At 42.7% G+C, this 15,721-nt stretch overlaps 1 protein-coding gene across 4 annotated transcripts in view; it reads right to left on the bottom strand.

Annotated features, from left to right (window-relative positions):
• Positions 1-1,475: 1,475 nt before the first annotated feature.
• Positions 1,476-15,721, bottom strand: part of LOC134084366 (NACHT, LRR and PYD domains-containing protein 3-like) — a 16,196-nt gene continuing 1,950 nt past the window's right edge. Inside the window, exons 2-12 of one of the 4 annotated variants that reach the window (XM_062539890.1) lie at positions 11,024-11,272; positions 10,719-10,838; positions 10,446-10,565; positions 8,222-9,333; positions 7,555-8,047; positions 6,422-6,595; positions 5,240-5,410; positions 4,800-4,973; positions 4,489-4,662; positions 3,814-3,990; positions 1,476-2,257 (exon numbers count right to left, since the gene is read on the bottom strand). In XM_062539890.1, coding sequence (XP_062395874.1) covers positions 2,230-2,257; positions 3,814-3,990; positions 4,489-4,662; positions 4,800-4,973; positions 5,240-5,410; positions 6,422-6,595; positions 7,555-8,047; positions 8,222-9,333; positions 10,446-10,565; positions 10,719-10,838; positions 11,024-11,151 — 2,871 coding nt within the window. In that variant the 5' untranslated portion in view covers positions 11,152-11,272 and the 3' untranslated portion in view covers positions 1,476-2,229. Of the gene's footprint in view, positions 2,258-3,813; positions 4,177-4,488; positions 4,663-4,799; positions 4,974-5,239; positions 5,411-6,421; positions 6,596-7,554; positions 9,334-10,445; positions 10,566-10,718; positions 10,839-11,023; positions 11,273-15,721 lie in introns of those variants that run through there. The other 3 variants (XM_062539873.1, XM_062539881.1, XM_062539898.1) reach the window with 3 other exon arrangements.

Here is a 15,721-nt window from a genome sequence, read left to right as displayed (position 1 = left end):
TATCTATTGGAATCTGTTGGATTCCAAACTCCATGTTTGGAGTCTAAGCAACATGAGAAAAGACGTGTTCCAGTATGGAGTCACATGACACGGAACAGGCAGTAAATCAGCACAACGACGGTCAAACAGCATTAAATACAGATTTCTCTCCCTAACTAACTACAGAAAGCATCTAAAGGAAATTGTAGCTGTTTGGAAATGTACAGTATTGTAGCCTAGAAGACGTCAGTCTCCACTTCTTACATAAATCTAGCTTTACAATCTCCAAACCAACAAGTCCACACACTTTTGTTTAGAGCATTGATTAAATCATATATATAAAATCAATGATAAATTCATCGTTCTTTTGGACATTTTCAACCTCAAACTGTAATAATTTCTATTTAACAACTCAACAATGTAGTGCACTTACCATGCGATCTTTTAACCACCAAAGGCAAGCCACTGGATAAGAAGTGTATTGGATTGATCAGTGTGTTCTTGTGGCAACTTGTCATAAAATGTTTTATAGTTTAGATAACACACCAGAACTAAAGTCCATCTTCTATCCTTGAGTTCATTTCCTTAAAGAATCATTAACATGGAGTTCTGTGTCTGTCTGTCTGGATGCAGAGATTGTTTAGGGCCCAACAGTCTAGACCAGGGGTGCCCAAATTTAGGATCCGCGGGCCAAACATCCTGAACGCCTGTCAGCCTGTGGGAATTCCCGCCCCAATGGCTGCATTCATGTGCTATGGAAAATATGCTTTCACCCACGTTTTTGGGATTATGGCCCCGATTTTGTTTTCAGTCATCTTGTCACCTTTAATGAATAGAGCTACTATTTCTGTTTTAGCTGCATATGCTAGGTCTACCCTTATGCAAACCATTTCTGCAAGTTAACTACCTGCTCAAAAACAGTATTGTTGTAATTCAGGACTCTTGCGTCGCTCTCCGCCAAGTTGAAAAGGTCAAAGGTTATCTCATCTCAGGAACTCGTGCATCAAAATATTCTGGAAAATATCACATGACAGAGTGGCTTTTAGTATTTACCATAATTACCATATCATGTGAATGCACCATAAGGGTTAGCTGCAGTTCCTTATCTGACCAGAGTTTCACACAGGGCAATAAGGGGGGCGCTGTGGTGCTCCTGTCAGCAGAGATCAACGGGCCCATGACATAAGTGAGTAACCAGGGTTACCATGGAGTGCTGTCTGACAAACATATGATGCATCTCAGTGTAATCTAAAGTGACATCACATCAATTTATTTGTGACCCACGGCCCTCCACTCAGATTAACATGTGGCCCATTATGCTGAAGAATTTGGTCTAGACACACACACACACACACACACACACACACACACACTCATGACAATGTACTATACTCACAGTATTAAACAATGAAAATGGAACATTGAAAAACCCACAGTTCCATCTGAATTTATTAAATATAATTACATTGTAAAAACAGGACAACAGGGTTCCTCAAAGCAAACAGTAATGTATTGATTCATCTGATATGCATGGACTCACACTAATAAAGAATGAAAATTAACTGACTCTTTCCTGCTAACTCCCATTCACACACACACACACACACACACACACACACACACTCACACAAGCATGCACGCATACACAATTTCAACAAACAGTATCCATATGGTTACATATATGAGGAACAATTCAAATAAATAATGAAAACATATTTCAGAAGGCAAACATATATGTTAATACAATGTCTACCTCAGTCTACATGTCCATGTGGTTTCATACATCACAAAACAATATAACAACAAATACAACAGATACTGACATTCACACAATGTGCACCCTAATCCATACGTCCACCTGTGCACATCTGTGAGAGTGACTGGTCCTCCTCTATTCATGCTTTCCTGTGTGCTGCTGGTGTGTGTGTGTGTGTGTGGAGCATATTTTATGTATGCTGCTGGTGTGTGTGTGTGTGTGTGTGTGTGTGTGTGTGTGTGTGTGTGTGAGTGTGGAGCATATTTTATGTATGCTGCTGGTGTGTGTGTGTTTGTGTGTTTGTGTGTGTGAGTGCGCTGATGGAAGCTGGGCTGGAAGCTGGGGTCAGGCTCATGTTCCTTCCCAGACATTCTGCACAGCAGATGCTGGTTTGTGTGTGTGTGTGTGTGTGTGTGTGTGTGTGTGAGTGATCCCACTAATACATCACGAACTTCTGCATCAGTCACAGCCCTCATCCAGTTCAGGGCCGTGGCTCAACACTCTACTGTTCCCCATTTAGTTCTGCAGGATAAAGTAGAGAAGATGATCATCAATCAGTATCCATGACAACCATCTACCAGTGAGCCAGACTGCATGACGACATAGGGCTCTATTGTGACATCACTAACAGCAGCCATAAGAAACACATTCGCGCAGAAACAGGAAGTCCAACACCACAGACCCACATCTATAAAGAATACCATAGATCAGTGCACAGACCCAATCACAAGCACTGAGAGAGATCATCATCAGTGCAAACATTAGCAAAAAAACATTAGCAAAAAAAAAGACATGCCCTCATGGCCGTGATGTGAAAGTCCCTGTATGGTGGGCCTTGTTTAATAACCGGGACCCAAGTATTACATTTCACCCCTTCACTTCTTCAACCTCTCAAATAACTATGCAGCTGTGTTAAATTCACCCAGGTGCTGGGCAGTGTGCTCCACATCAGGTGGGGGAGAGGAGGGGTACAGTCCTAAATGGTCAACCCAGCAGCGCTGTACTATCAACCCAACAAGCTGGGTTACAGAAATGACCCAATACGAGTTAAAACAACCCAATAAAATGACCCAGCAGCCTCAACCCAGCGGTTTGGTTGAAAAAATAACCCAGCATTTTTTAGAGTGCAAGTATTACATTTCACCCCTTCACTTGTTAATATTGAGATGATAATAAAGATCTGTGAATGCTTGAGATCCAGGAGTCTCTCCACATGTCAGCAGTCATAACTAAACGGGTGTCTAGAGTGATGGTGGTGGGGCTGGCAGTTCAGCCTCCTCTCTTTTCTAGCTCTGTACAAGGCTGGCTCTGCTCTGCCATACTGAGGGGGAAGAATACATTGGGTGAGGGACACGGTACTGGTGTGGCAGTTCAGCCTGCTCTCTTTTCTAGCTCTTGCATAGGTGTAACGGGTGCTAGCTGGTTAGCTATGCTGTAGAACGTTAGTAAACCTCACTCCCCGACGTTTCAAGAGCGCTGCTGGCATGAAAGCTAGTAGCCTGGGCTTTTAGCTGGATTGTTAGCGCGCTCGACTCCCGATCCGAGGTGCTGCTGTCTCGCGGGTTCGAGTCCGGGCGTGTGCAGGGCTGGACCGCGGTGGTTCCACACAACGCAGGTTACATAGGCTATCTCTGTACAAGGCTAGCTCTGCTCTGCCATGCTGAGGGGGAACACATTGGGTGAGGTACACGGTACTGGTGTGTACCTGTAACTGCAACGTGGTGTGATATTTTATAGTGTTTTTTTTTTAGATCTCTTTGTGTTTACTGTCTACTTTTTCTTCCTCTTACCAAGTCAAGCCAAGTCACTTTGCTTGCTTATTTTGCTACAAAGTAATTCCGTAATAATCCAGTAATTTGTATTATCCACATTGTGTTGTATGTGCACAAAGGAATAGGGAGAAAAAGGGAGACACAGAGAGAGATGAAAAATGGATGGAGATGCACAGAGGAACAGACAGGAGGAACACAGAGAAAACAGACAGGAGAGAGAGAGAGAGAGAGAACAGAAAATAAAAGACAACCATGTTGGTTCTCATGTTCTAAAGATCTGAGTGACATATTTCGATATTTACTCACTCAAGTTTCTCCAGTTTACAGCGTGGGTCCTTCACTAGAGCAGAGAGCTGCTCTACAGCTGATTCACTAATCATGTTATTGAACCTCAGGTCCAGCCGTCTGAGACTTGAGGAATCTGAGGTCAGCGCAGAGGCTAGATGGGAACAGCTTTTATCCGTCAGATTATCGTACCATAGCCTGAAACAGAGTTAAACATGTGAATGTAGGGGGGGCGATGTGGCACAGCAGGCTACAGCGTCCGTACCATTTACGGGTCCGAGTGCCCACGGGGACCCAGGTTCGAATCCGGCCTGCGGTCATGTCCTGATCCCGCCCCATCTCTCTCTCCCACTTGTTTCCTGTCTACCTCTTCACTGTCCTATACTAATAAAGGCAAAAAGGACAAAAAATATACTTAAAATAAAACATTTGAATGTTAATCAACAGTCCTCACTCCCACATACTTCCCACAATATGTTTTACACACCCCTCCCCCCACTGCCCCAATCACAGATACTCTCTCCCTACATACATTCACTTCCATACCAACACACACACACACAAACACACACTCTTCCACACACACAACAATCTCCCATACATGCTTCCCCGACACACAAACACTCTTCCATTTACACACAGTTCACACATCCTCCCCACACACACTCGCTACTGCCTTCATGAAATCATGCCTACTGTAGTTCCTCCAGCTTGCAGTTTTGTTGACTAAGAGCGGAACATAAACGTTCCACTCCTGAGTCCAGCAGCTCATTGAGATTCAGGTTCAGCAGTTTGAGACTTGAGGAGTGTGTGGTCAGGGCAGAGGCCAGATAGGAGCAGCTCTTCTCAGTCAGATTACAGTAGCTCAGCCTGAAACAGAGTTCAACATCTGAATATGAATCACCAATCCTCTACTCAGACACACTGACCCCCGCCCCCCCCCCCCCACACACACACACACACACATCCTTCTCTCACACAAACTTGCAACATGAAGTGATACTTACTCTAGTTCCTCCAGTTTGCAGTTCTGATGACAAAGTGCAGAAGACAAACGTTCCACTCCTGAGTCCAGCAGCTTATTGCTATTCAAGTGCAGCTGTCTGAGACTTGAGGAGTGTGCGGTCAGGGCAGAGGCCAGATAGGAACAGCTCTTCCCTGTCAGACTACACTTCTCCAGCCTGAAACAGAGTTGAACATTTGAATATTAATCACCAGCCTGCTACTCAGACACACTTACCCACACATGCTGGTCTACCTTAAACATGACAAACAAGACCCTCTTTCATTTTTCACTCACACACACACACACACACACACACACACACACACACACACACACACACACACACACACACAAAAGATTGGTCCAAAGACATGTATTCTCAAAACCCAATTACACAGATTTCATAAAGATTCTGGCATTTGCCAATGTTAAGATGCTTACTGTAGCTCTTCTACTTTGCAGTTTTGATGACAAAGTGCAGAGGACAAAAGTTCCACTCCTGAGTCCAGCAGCTCATTGTTACTCAGCTCCAGCAGTCTGAGACTTGAGTGTGACATCAAGGCACAGGCCAGATAGGAACAGCTCTTCTCCGTCAGAATACAGTTAACCAGCCTGAAACAAACATCTGAATATCAAATATTTCATACTCACACAGAAACATCCTCCTCCCTCTCTCTAACACAAGCGCGCACACACACACACACACACACACACACACACACACATAAACACATTTCCTCTCCACACACACACACACACACTCCTCCCCCCACACACACACTTGCTGTCTTTAGCCGCTTTCAGACCAGAGGTTCTGCAGATGTTAAACGGTTGGGCCGTATATGTGAACAACATAACTGGACATTTGGAACTCTGAACTTAGGTGGCTCTTGAGCCCAATTCACACCAAAGATTCCCGACGCGACGAGACTGAGTTGCAGCGGTATGAATTAGAAGTTGCACGTAGTTGCAAGCCGTCGCAAGCCGTCGCAGAGCATTAAGCACGTTGAGTCGCAGTCGCGGCTCGTCTCGTCTCGTCTTGTCTCGTCGGGAATCTTTGGTCTGAACCATGTGTGTGTGTGTGTGTGTGTGTGTGTGTGTGTGTGTGTTCGCGTGCGTGCGTGCGTGCGTGCGACACTACTTTACACTCCTCTCCTAGTGTTTCCTGGGGACATTATGTAAATGAGCGTAAATAAACGTTAACGTTCGCTTCAACATTGCATGATGAAGCCGCATTTAAGTTTGACTTCCTCCACAATTACTTTGTTATATGGAATAAAATAACGTATTTTTTAAATAACAACCTCGACTGAGAAAAAGTAACAGCTGAAAGGAGTGAGAATCAGTATTCTACCCTTTTGCATCAGGGTAGAATAGTGAGGGTACTTTGGAGCTTAAAATTGACCAAACCAGCCCTAACATACAATACACACATACCCACTGCATTTACACAAACCCCACCACCACTTCACATGACCTCCACACATGCATTTTCCTACACACACACACACACACACACACACACACACACACACACACACACACACACACACACACACACACACAAACACACAGAAATGTGCACAAAACATGCTCACTCAAACTCATGAAAATGATGCTTACTGTAGTTTCTCCAGTTTGCAAGATTGATGACAAAGAGCAGCATATAAAAATCCCCCTCCTGAGTCCAGCAGCTCATTGTAACTCAGGTTCAGCAGTTTGAGTCTTGAAGAGTGTGAGGTCAGAGCAGAGTTAAGATAAAAACAACTCTTTTCTGTCAGATTAGAGTTAACCAGCCTGAAACAGAGTTGAAATATCTGAAAATTAATCACCAATCCTCTACAAACCCACCCACCCACAAACACATGTGTCTTTCATTATGTATTTATAAGGGCTTGTATGTGTTTACCTCAGATGCCTTAATTACTATGCGCTGCAAGACAATCAAGCCCAATTAATTTGACACACAGGCAGTGTTGGTGAGTAGCGCATTACATGTAATTGAGTTATGTAATTTAATTACAAAATAAATGTAACAGTAATATATTATAGTTACTGGAGAAAAATGTGTAATTCAATTACAGGTACTTTTGAAATGTTTCAAAATTACAATTTGAATTACATCTCAATATTGTTAGCAAAACCTTGCAAATAATATTGTATGTAAAAATAATTGTTTCCCTCCACAGCCATAGTTTGATATGGGACCTTCTGATAGGCTCTATCACGTCTACAGCGCCATCAGCGTAGGCCTACAAACATGTAGCCTAGGCCTGTAAACATGTTATGATAAAGGGAAAAAAGGCTGTGACCTATGTGTGTGTCAACTCAGATTGATTTTACAGTAAAAACACATTTGTCTTTCATGATGTGTTTATGAAGGCTTATATGTGTTTGCCTCAGATGCCTTAATTACGATGCGCTGCAAGACAATCAAGCCCAATTCATTTGCCACACAGGCATAGTACACACATCAGTCTAGCACTATTTCCATTGAGTTTTGAACTTGGCTGTCCCTGTGTTAGTATTGTAGATATTGTTTCAGTCTCTAACTTTTCAGCTACTGTATGTCACTTACGGTATGAATGCTAGCAGCGGCCAAATCACCAGTTAGGTAGAGGAACAAACTACAGACATTTTAAAAGATCATAGAAGGGCTTTTACTCATCAGGGAGACACACCATAAAACTCTCCATTATCACTCACATATTCACACACACACACACACACACACACACACATAGTGTGTTACTTACTCAGCTGATGTGGATGCTGTGGCCACTGGCAGCAGCTTCTGAAGAACTTCATCTGGACTGAGGAGTTCAGTTTGATCATTCTCTGGCGTCCTTATGTACTTCTGCAGGTCAAACTCAGCCAGCTGCTCTGCTGACATCTCAAACTCAAATCTCTTAGTCTTCCACTCTCCTGGTAAAAGCATGTCTACATATAGAGTTCCTGAGCTTCTGTCAATGTCCTCCACTACAGCATGGTGATTCAGCTCATTCAGACAGTAGAACAGGTTGATCCTTCTGTCTGAGCTACTCTGATCTCTGATCTTCTGTTTGACATACTGGACTGTTTGCCCTGCATCTGTTTGGCTACCAATCTGTGGCAGAAGGTTCTTTAAGATAATCTGATTGGACTCCAGTGAAAGGCCCAATAGGAAGCGGAGGAAAAGGTCCAGGTGTCCATTCTTTCTTTGTAAGGCCAGTTCCACTGCAGTCTTGTGTAGGTCATGCAGTGTTGCAGCTGTGAACAGAGCAGAGAGATGAGAGGTTTGCTGTTGGTCAGGCATGTTTCTCTGTCTGTTGCTGACAGACACATGCAAAGCTGCTAGAAACTCTTGGATGCTCAGATGCACAAAGCTGAACACCTTCCCCAGGTACAGCCCAGACTCCTCTCTGAAGATCTGAGTACACACACCTGAGTACACTGATGCTTCTGTGACATCAATGCCACACTCTCTCAGGTCTTCCTCGTAGAAGATCAGATTGCCTTTCTCCACCTGTTGAAAAGCCAGTTTCCCCAGTTTTAAAATGGTCTCTTCATTGGCCTCATTTCCTTCTCTGTACCTGACATTTTTCATGCTTGTCTGAATGACCAGGAAGTGTGTGTACATTTGAGTCAGAGTCCTTGGCATTGCTGCACTCTCTGATTCTTTTGATGTCCTCTCTACAACAGTTGCTGAAATCCAGCAGAAGACCGGAATGTGGCACATGATATAGAGGCTCCTGGATGACTTCAGGTGTGTGATGGTTCTGCTGGCCAGGTTCTCATCACTGATTCTCTTCCTGAAGTACTCCTCTTTCTGTGGGTCATTGAATCCCCTTATTTCTGTCACCTTGTCCACACAGTCAGGAGAGATCTGATTGGCTGCTGCTGGTCTGGTGGTGATCCAGAGGAGAGCAGAGGGAAGCAGATTCCCCTTGATGAGGTTTGTCAATAGCACGTCCACTGAGGCTGGCTCCATCACATCACAACAAACTGGGTTGGAGTGAAAATCTAGGGGAAATCGACACTCATCCAGGCCATCAAAGATGAACATGACTCTGTGCTCTGAACTGGTGAAGACTCTGGGATCTTTAATTTCTGGTAAAAAGTGCTGAATAAGATCCACCAGACTGAGATTTTTTTCGTTCACCACATTCAGCTCCCGGAAAGGAAGAGGAAATATGAACTGGACATCATGATTGGCTTTTCCTTCGGTCCAGTCTAGAATGAACTTCTGCACAGAGACTGTTTTTCCAATGCCAGCCACTCCCTTTGTCAGCACTGTTCTAATGGGCTTGGCTTGATCAGATAAGGGTTTAAAGATATCACTGCATTTGATTGGTGTGCCTTGCGCTGCTTTTCTCCAGGATGCCCTCTCTATCTGTCTGACCTCATGTTCATCATTGATCTTTCCTCTTCCCCCCTCTGTGATGTAGAGGTCTGTGTAGATCTCATGGAGGAGTCTGGTGTCTCCCTGCTGTGAGATTCCCTCAATCAGACACTGAAACTTATTCTGCAGGTCAGATTTGTGGATCTGCTGATATCTGTGAATGAACGCCAAAATACAGTATTTTAAATCTAAATCAAACCATTCAAAAACAACTACGGTAAATGTGGTTTAATGTTTAACATTCATTCAACATTCAAAATGAAGTATACTGGATAGATATTACCTTTACTTAATGGTAGCCTTTAAGGCTTGATTTTTATATCCAACTTTTCTAGCGTTGTTTTAAATGTATAAATCTACATGTATTATACTTCGTGACTACCAGAGTGGTTCCTCCCTATCATGATGTTATCCGTCATCACTATCAGAGTGGTGCCTCCCTATCATGATGTTATCCGTCATCACTACCAGAGTGGTACCTCCCTATCATGATGTTATCCGTCATCACTACCAGAGTGGTACCTCCCTATCATGATGTTATCCGTCATCACTACCAGAGTGGTACCTCCCTATCATGATGTTATCCGTCATCACTACCAGAGTGGTACCTACCTATCATGATGTTATCCGTCATCACTACCAGAGTGGTACCTCCCTATCATGATGTTATCCGTCATCACTACCAGAGTGGTACCTATCATGATGTTATCCGTCATCACTACCAGAGTGGCACCTCCCTATCATGATGTTATCCGTCATCACTACCAGAGTGGTACCTACCTATCATGATGTTATCCGTCATCACTACCAGAGTGGTGCCTCCCTATCATGATGTTATCCGTCATCACTACCAGAGTGGTACCTACCTATCATGATGTTATCCGTCATCACTACCAGAGTGGTGCCTCCCTATCATGATGTTATCCGTCATCACTACCAGAGTGGTGCCTCCCTATCATGATGTTATCCGTCATCACTACCAGAGTGGTACCTCCCTATCATGATGTTATCCGTCATCACTACCAGAGTGGTACCTCCCTATCATGACATCACAATGGACAATGATGTCATCCATCTACCAGAGGTTACGCTAGACAAAATGTCTGTTCATATTCGAGAGTAATTTTCGACAGAAAATCTACTTGATGTTTTGGATAGCCAGATCACTTTGTACATATTTAAATGGCAATGAAACACACACACACACACACACACACACACACACAAGCACAAACACAACATACTGTATAGGAGCCATTATCTTACTGTCCAGTAGAATTGTCTGCCCCTTTAAAGTTGATTGGCAGATCATTGGATCTATCACTCTTCATGGACAGACAGCTCGGTGTAGGAGAGGGGGACCTCTTCTGCTTTTTTATCTCTGAACTACAGTAAAACAAATACCATTAGCTGTATAATACACACACACACACACACACACACACACACACACACACACACACACACACACACACACACACACACACACACACACACACACACAATCACAAACACAACATATAGGAGCCATTATCTTACTGTTCAGTAGAAGAGTCTCCCCCTTTAAAGTTGATTGGCAGATCATTGGATCTATCACTCTTCATGGACAGACAGCTGGATATAGGGGAGGGGGACCTCTTCTGCTTTTTCATCTCTGGACTACAGCAAAACAAATCCCATTAGCTGTAAAACACACACAATCACACACAACCATACACACACACACACACACACACACACACACACACACACACACACACACACACACACACACACACACACACACACACGTGCGCGTGCGCACACACACACACACAACATATATATAGGAGCCATTATCTTACTGTCCAGTAGAAGAGTCTCCCCCTTCAAATTTGACTTGCCAATCCTTAGATTGATCACTCTTCATGGACACACAGCTGGGTGTAGGGGAGTGTGCCTTTCTTTTCTCTTGACTGCTACAGGAAGTCATTTTAGGCACACCCTGTTTCTTGGGATCACCCTCTCCAGGTCTTACACTGGAGAATGAGAGAGAAGGACCGCCATACACAGATCATCTGGAGTCAGTATGGCTTCATTTCGATACCATAATCCTGTTAAAAATTAAAAGAAAAATTAAAGAAAATAAGGTGCTAAAGTATATAGAACCAAAACCACTTTTGATTGCACTGTGTTGATGAGGGAGGGGAACTAGAGGGATGGAGGTTTGGTATGGTATAGGGTGTGTATGGTATGGTGGGTGTCATGCTATATGTTATATGTTATACGTTATATGTTATAGTTATATGTTATATGTTATATGTTATATGTTATATGTGATGTGTAATGTGTGATGTGTGATGTATGATATGTTATATGTATGAGATGTATGTTACATCAATGCTGCCATCTTTTATGAATGACATGACGTGTGAAGAAGAATATCCTTTATAGGACAATAAAGACTCTATCTAAAAACCATGCTTCATACATGGCACCCCTCCATGGTTTGAAGAGTCCACCAAAGGAACCTCCAAGAGTTCTTTAAAGCCTGCATGGTTCTATATAGCACCCCTAGAACCCTTTTGTTCAGAATGTACCAATATGTATTTTGTTTATTTTGCAAATATTCTAATTGTGAGTAAACAGTCTAGCTAGCATCAACACATTTCATTAATTTATCTGAGTCTCGGCTACATTTTAACCCACAGTTATCAACTAGAAAAGCACTCAGAGAACTCAACCTCCGCCAAGCGAACACATAACCTACTCCTGTATCCAGACAGTGATACGGATCACTCCCAAATTTGATCATTTCTTCCTTGGGTCATTTCAGACCTTCCCTGAAAATGTCATTAAAATCCATCCATAACTTTTTGCGATATCTTGCTAACAGACAGACAGAGAAACAAACAAACCCCAATGAAAACATATCCTCCTATGGCGGATGTAATTCAAAATATTGATTTTTATATAATGTTCCTATTTGATGATTTCATTACATATTATGTTACACCTCAAGCACAGCACAAAATACGCTCTGTTGTACTAATGTCTTTTCCTGGATAAAAGAGACATATTGGTCAAATAAAAATGCACTATCCAGAGTTGGCTTCCTTGCATTGCCCCCTGCAGGCCACATGTGTCCCAGATCCAGAGTGTGTGTGTGTGCGTGTGCGTGTGCGTGTGCGTGTGCGTGTGCGTGTGCGTGTGCGTGTGTGTGTGTGTGTGTGCGTGTGCGTGCGCGTGTGTGTGTGTTTGTGTGTGTGTGTGTGTGTGTGTGTGTGCACGTGCGCGTACGCGTGTGTGTTTGTGTGTGTGTGTGCGTGTGTGTGTGTGTGTGTGTGCGTGTGTGTGTGTGTGTGTGTGTGTGTGTGATTAATTCTTCATTGGCTCCATAGTCAGCTTCATAGACATAAACTGTTCTACTCTCCTACTGATTACTCTTAGTGCAGAAGACCTGGCAAAAGGAGCCCCCACCATCTGGATGCACAACAGCTGGAGCCACCAGGGCAGCTGCTGACCCAATTCCCACAATGCTTTTCATGTGAGCAGGTGTTGGTGTAGGGACTGGCCCGAAAAGGGGGGCGCAGGTGCCCCTATATGACGGGCAGTTGGAACTGACTTCTCTAGTTCTGTACAGAAAAGGGGGGCGCTGGTGCCCGTATATGACTACCAGTTAGAACTGACCTCTAGGTCAGTTCCAACTGGTCGTCATATACGGGCACCAGTGCCCCCCTTTTCTGTGCGTAACCAGAGGGGTCAGTCTGGCCGTCAAATACGCATATAGACTCCAGGGGCCTCATTTATAAAAGTATCGCGTAGAAACCATCATTCATTTGATCTTAGATCATTTCTGATATGATCGTACGTGTGATTCAGAGAAACGAACGTACGCACAAAAAAACGTGCGTACGCCACTCTTGCAGATGTGGCCATTATAAATCGCAAATGAACGTGAATTCGTGCGCAGCCGGGTGATTTTAGGTCTCCGCCTTGTACACGCCCCCTCATCAATATCATTAGCATAGGCTTTAATGCAATCAATGGCTGAGTTGTACCTAAAATACATATATTGAAAACTGTAAAGGCCTAGCCTATGCCATCTGATGTTAACCTATGTTTATGCGCTGTTAGTTCGAATAATTAATTATAATTTTCCAAGCAGCGCTTTCTGGAAAGAAATATGCATCCATGTCCATTGTCCTCTGCTTGCTTTTATTCCTTCTGCTTGCAGTAATGTAGTAGGCAATGTGTGGCAAATGTAGTAGGTTTACTTTGGTAATAGAACATAGTAGGCTACCTTATGACGGAAATACCTACAGTACATCATACTAATTTAGGCCTATACGTTATGGTACAGTATGGCGTTTCCAATATGACCCAGGGTTAGATACTGCCCATGTAGCCTACGGCGGACTACATTATAAGCGAGATACTGTATGTCATGTAGACCGAACGTTTATGGATAGGCTATGTTTTTACTGTATAGCGAATATAAGTAGTTCACCGGTCATTCTTCATTCATTCTGCGCGTCGGGATTCAAGCAATATCGATGTCAGCGACTGTTTACTTGCAAGAATGTCCAGTGACCTTTAGGCCTACCTTTATATATTTTTATATTTTAGCCTGCATTATCCTAATTGTTATTATCCACGTATTGCCATCTGGTCTTGGTCACTGCCATCAGACACAGGCTATGCAATCAGACGCGTGCTATAACTCATTGCAACTCGGCCGCAATTATGAAGATGCAAAACTCTGCTTTTCAGAGGATAGATTATGTCTATTTACCTTTATATATTTTTATATAAAGTGGGTAACCCATGAATTCTGTGATCACGGTAATGCGCCTGTGCGTGCGTTTGATAAAGGCAACAATGCAATTACCGTGAGAATGGAATGTTAAAGGCCAAAGTTCATTTTAAACACTACTTTTGATTAATGGGTACATAAAACACTCAGTATATGAATATCATTTAAGAAAAAATCTCAAGATGTTGCTAAAGGACAGTTTTTGTCGTTTTTGGTATTTGATGGAATTTTAACGTAATTCGGTTGATGATGACAGGTTGGGGACACGTTGAACCTGCGCTTACTAATTTGAGTGTAAATTCTATGGAAATCGCAGTTACACTTTCAACATAAAGTTTGTGTATTTAGACTTCGAATTTCGTCACATAATTTATATCACAGCTACCTAAGAGTTTACCAAAGATAACGTCGTTGTCCGATTTCAATTTAATACATTTTTCTGAATTTGGGGAGATCTTGTTATGGAGGCTATTTTTTCCATTTATTCCTATAGGAAAAGGTTGTGTCATAGGCGTAGCCTACACTTTCATAAAGTTTGTATATTTACACTTCAAATTTCGTTACACCATTTATATCATATCCACCCTTAGGTTTAACAAAAATATAAATGTTGTCCAATCTTATTTTAATGCATTTTTCGGAATTTGAGAGGTCCCGTTATGAGGGTAGGCGAAACTAACTGCAGTTCAAATGGCATCGCGATTAGCAGTTAGCGATTAGCGATTAGCATTTCGCTATAGTGGTTTTAACTTTGCTGAGGCTGTGTTAATACTGATCGCAACTGCTGTTATGAAGACAGTTTGGAGCCTGGCAGACGTGAAGGCAGTGGAAGGTAATTAAATGCATGGCCCAAGCGGAATGAGTGGAGATACGTCCTGTGTTGCTGATATCGTTAATTGAGCTCAAGCTAGTCTGACCATGCATAGATAATATGACACTTGTTTACAGTCAGTGAATAGCACCGAGTGAAAGTCAACGTTGGGTTTATATCTAGTGACAGTGGTGATGTCGTTAGTTTGAATAAGTACAGTAAACTTAGTCAAAAGATCTAAAAATATAAAGCATCATGCTAGCTTTGCTTTGGTTTACTTGCCACCTGTGATCCCCCTGTTGCAAGCCGTCGATTAGGCAGTGCTGTTGCATGTAAACTATGGTGGTGGACTGCGTTTTGATCGCTGGTCAGGCCACCCTGGACCAGCAAATGTGACGTGATTTATCTATGTCTATATATATTTAGGATATCTATATCTATGTATTTACCTATTTATCTATAATCTGAACTTTTTACCGCTGAGCACTGTCTTGCCCGTTTCTCTTTACTCCTCTCTCATGTCATTGTCAAATGTCAATCAATCGCAAGGGGGCTTGTTCGGTGGTCCCCAACGTGACGCAATAGTGTGCATTGAGGGGGAAAGAAGAATCATTGCAAACCTCTGTAAAATAGTATACTTTTGCGTGTTATATTCCGTTTTGTGACACCCAACAACATCAAATACAATGGATAACAATTTAGGCGAGTAGTACCAACAAGCTAATAATGCAAATTTGTTGGAAAATGAACCTTGCAATACGGGCTTTAACACCAAATTCTTGAATTTCCCCTTGGGGATCAATAAAATATCTATCTATCTATCTATCTATCTATCTATCTATCTATCTATCTATAGATTATGTCTATTTGCGATGTAAAGATGCTGAAAAATACCTGTCCATATAGCCTACATTATAATATTATCTTTCTGTTGTG

The sequence above is a fragment of the Sardina pilchardus genome, chromosome 1 (genome assembly GCF_963854185.1).
Source record: "Sardina pilchardus chromosome 1, fSarPil1.1, whole genome shotgun sequence".
Lineage (NCBI taxonomy): Eukaryota > Metazoa > Chordata > Actinopteri > Clupeiformes > Clupeidae > Sardina > Sardina pilchardus.
The sequence above is the reverse complement of the archived record's forward strand: the minus strand, read 5'-3'. Positions and strand labels throughout refer to the sequence as shown.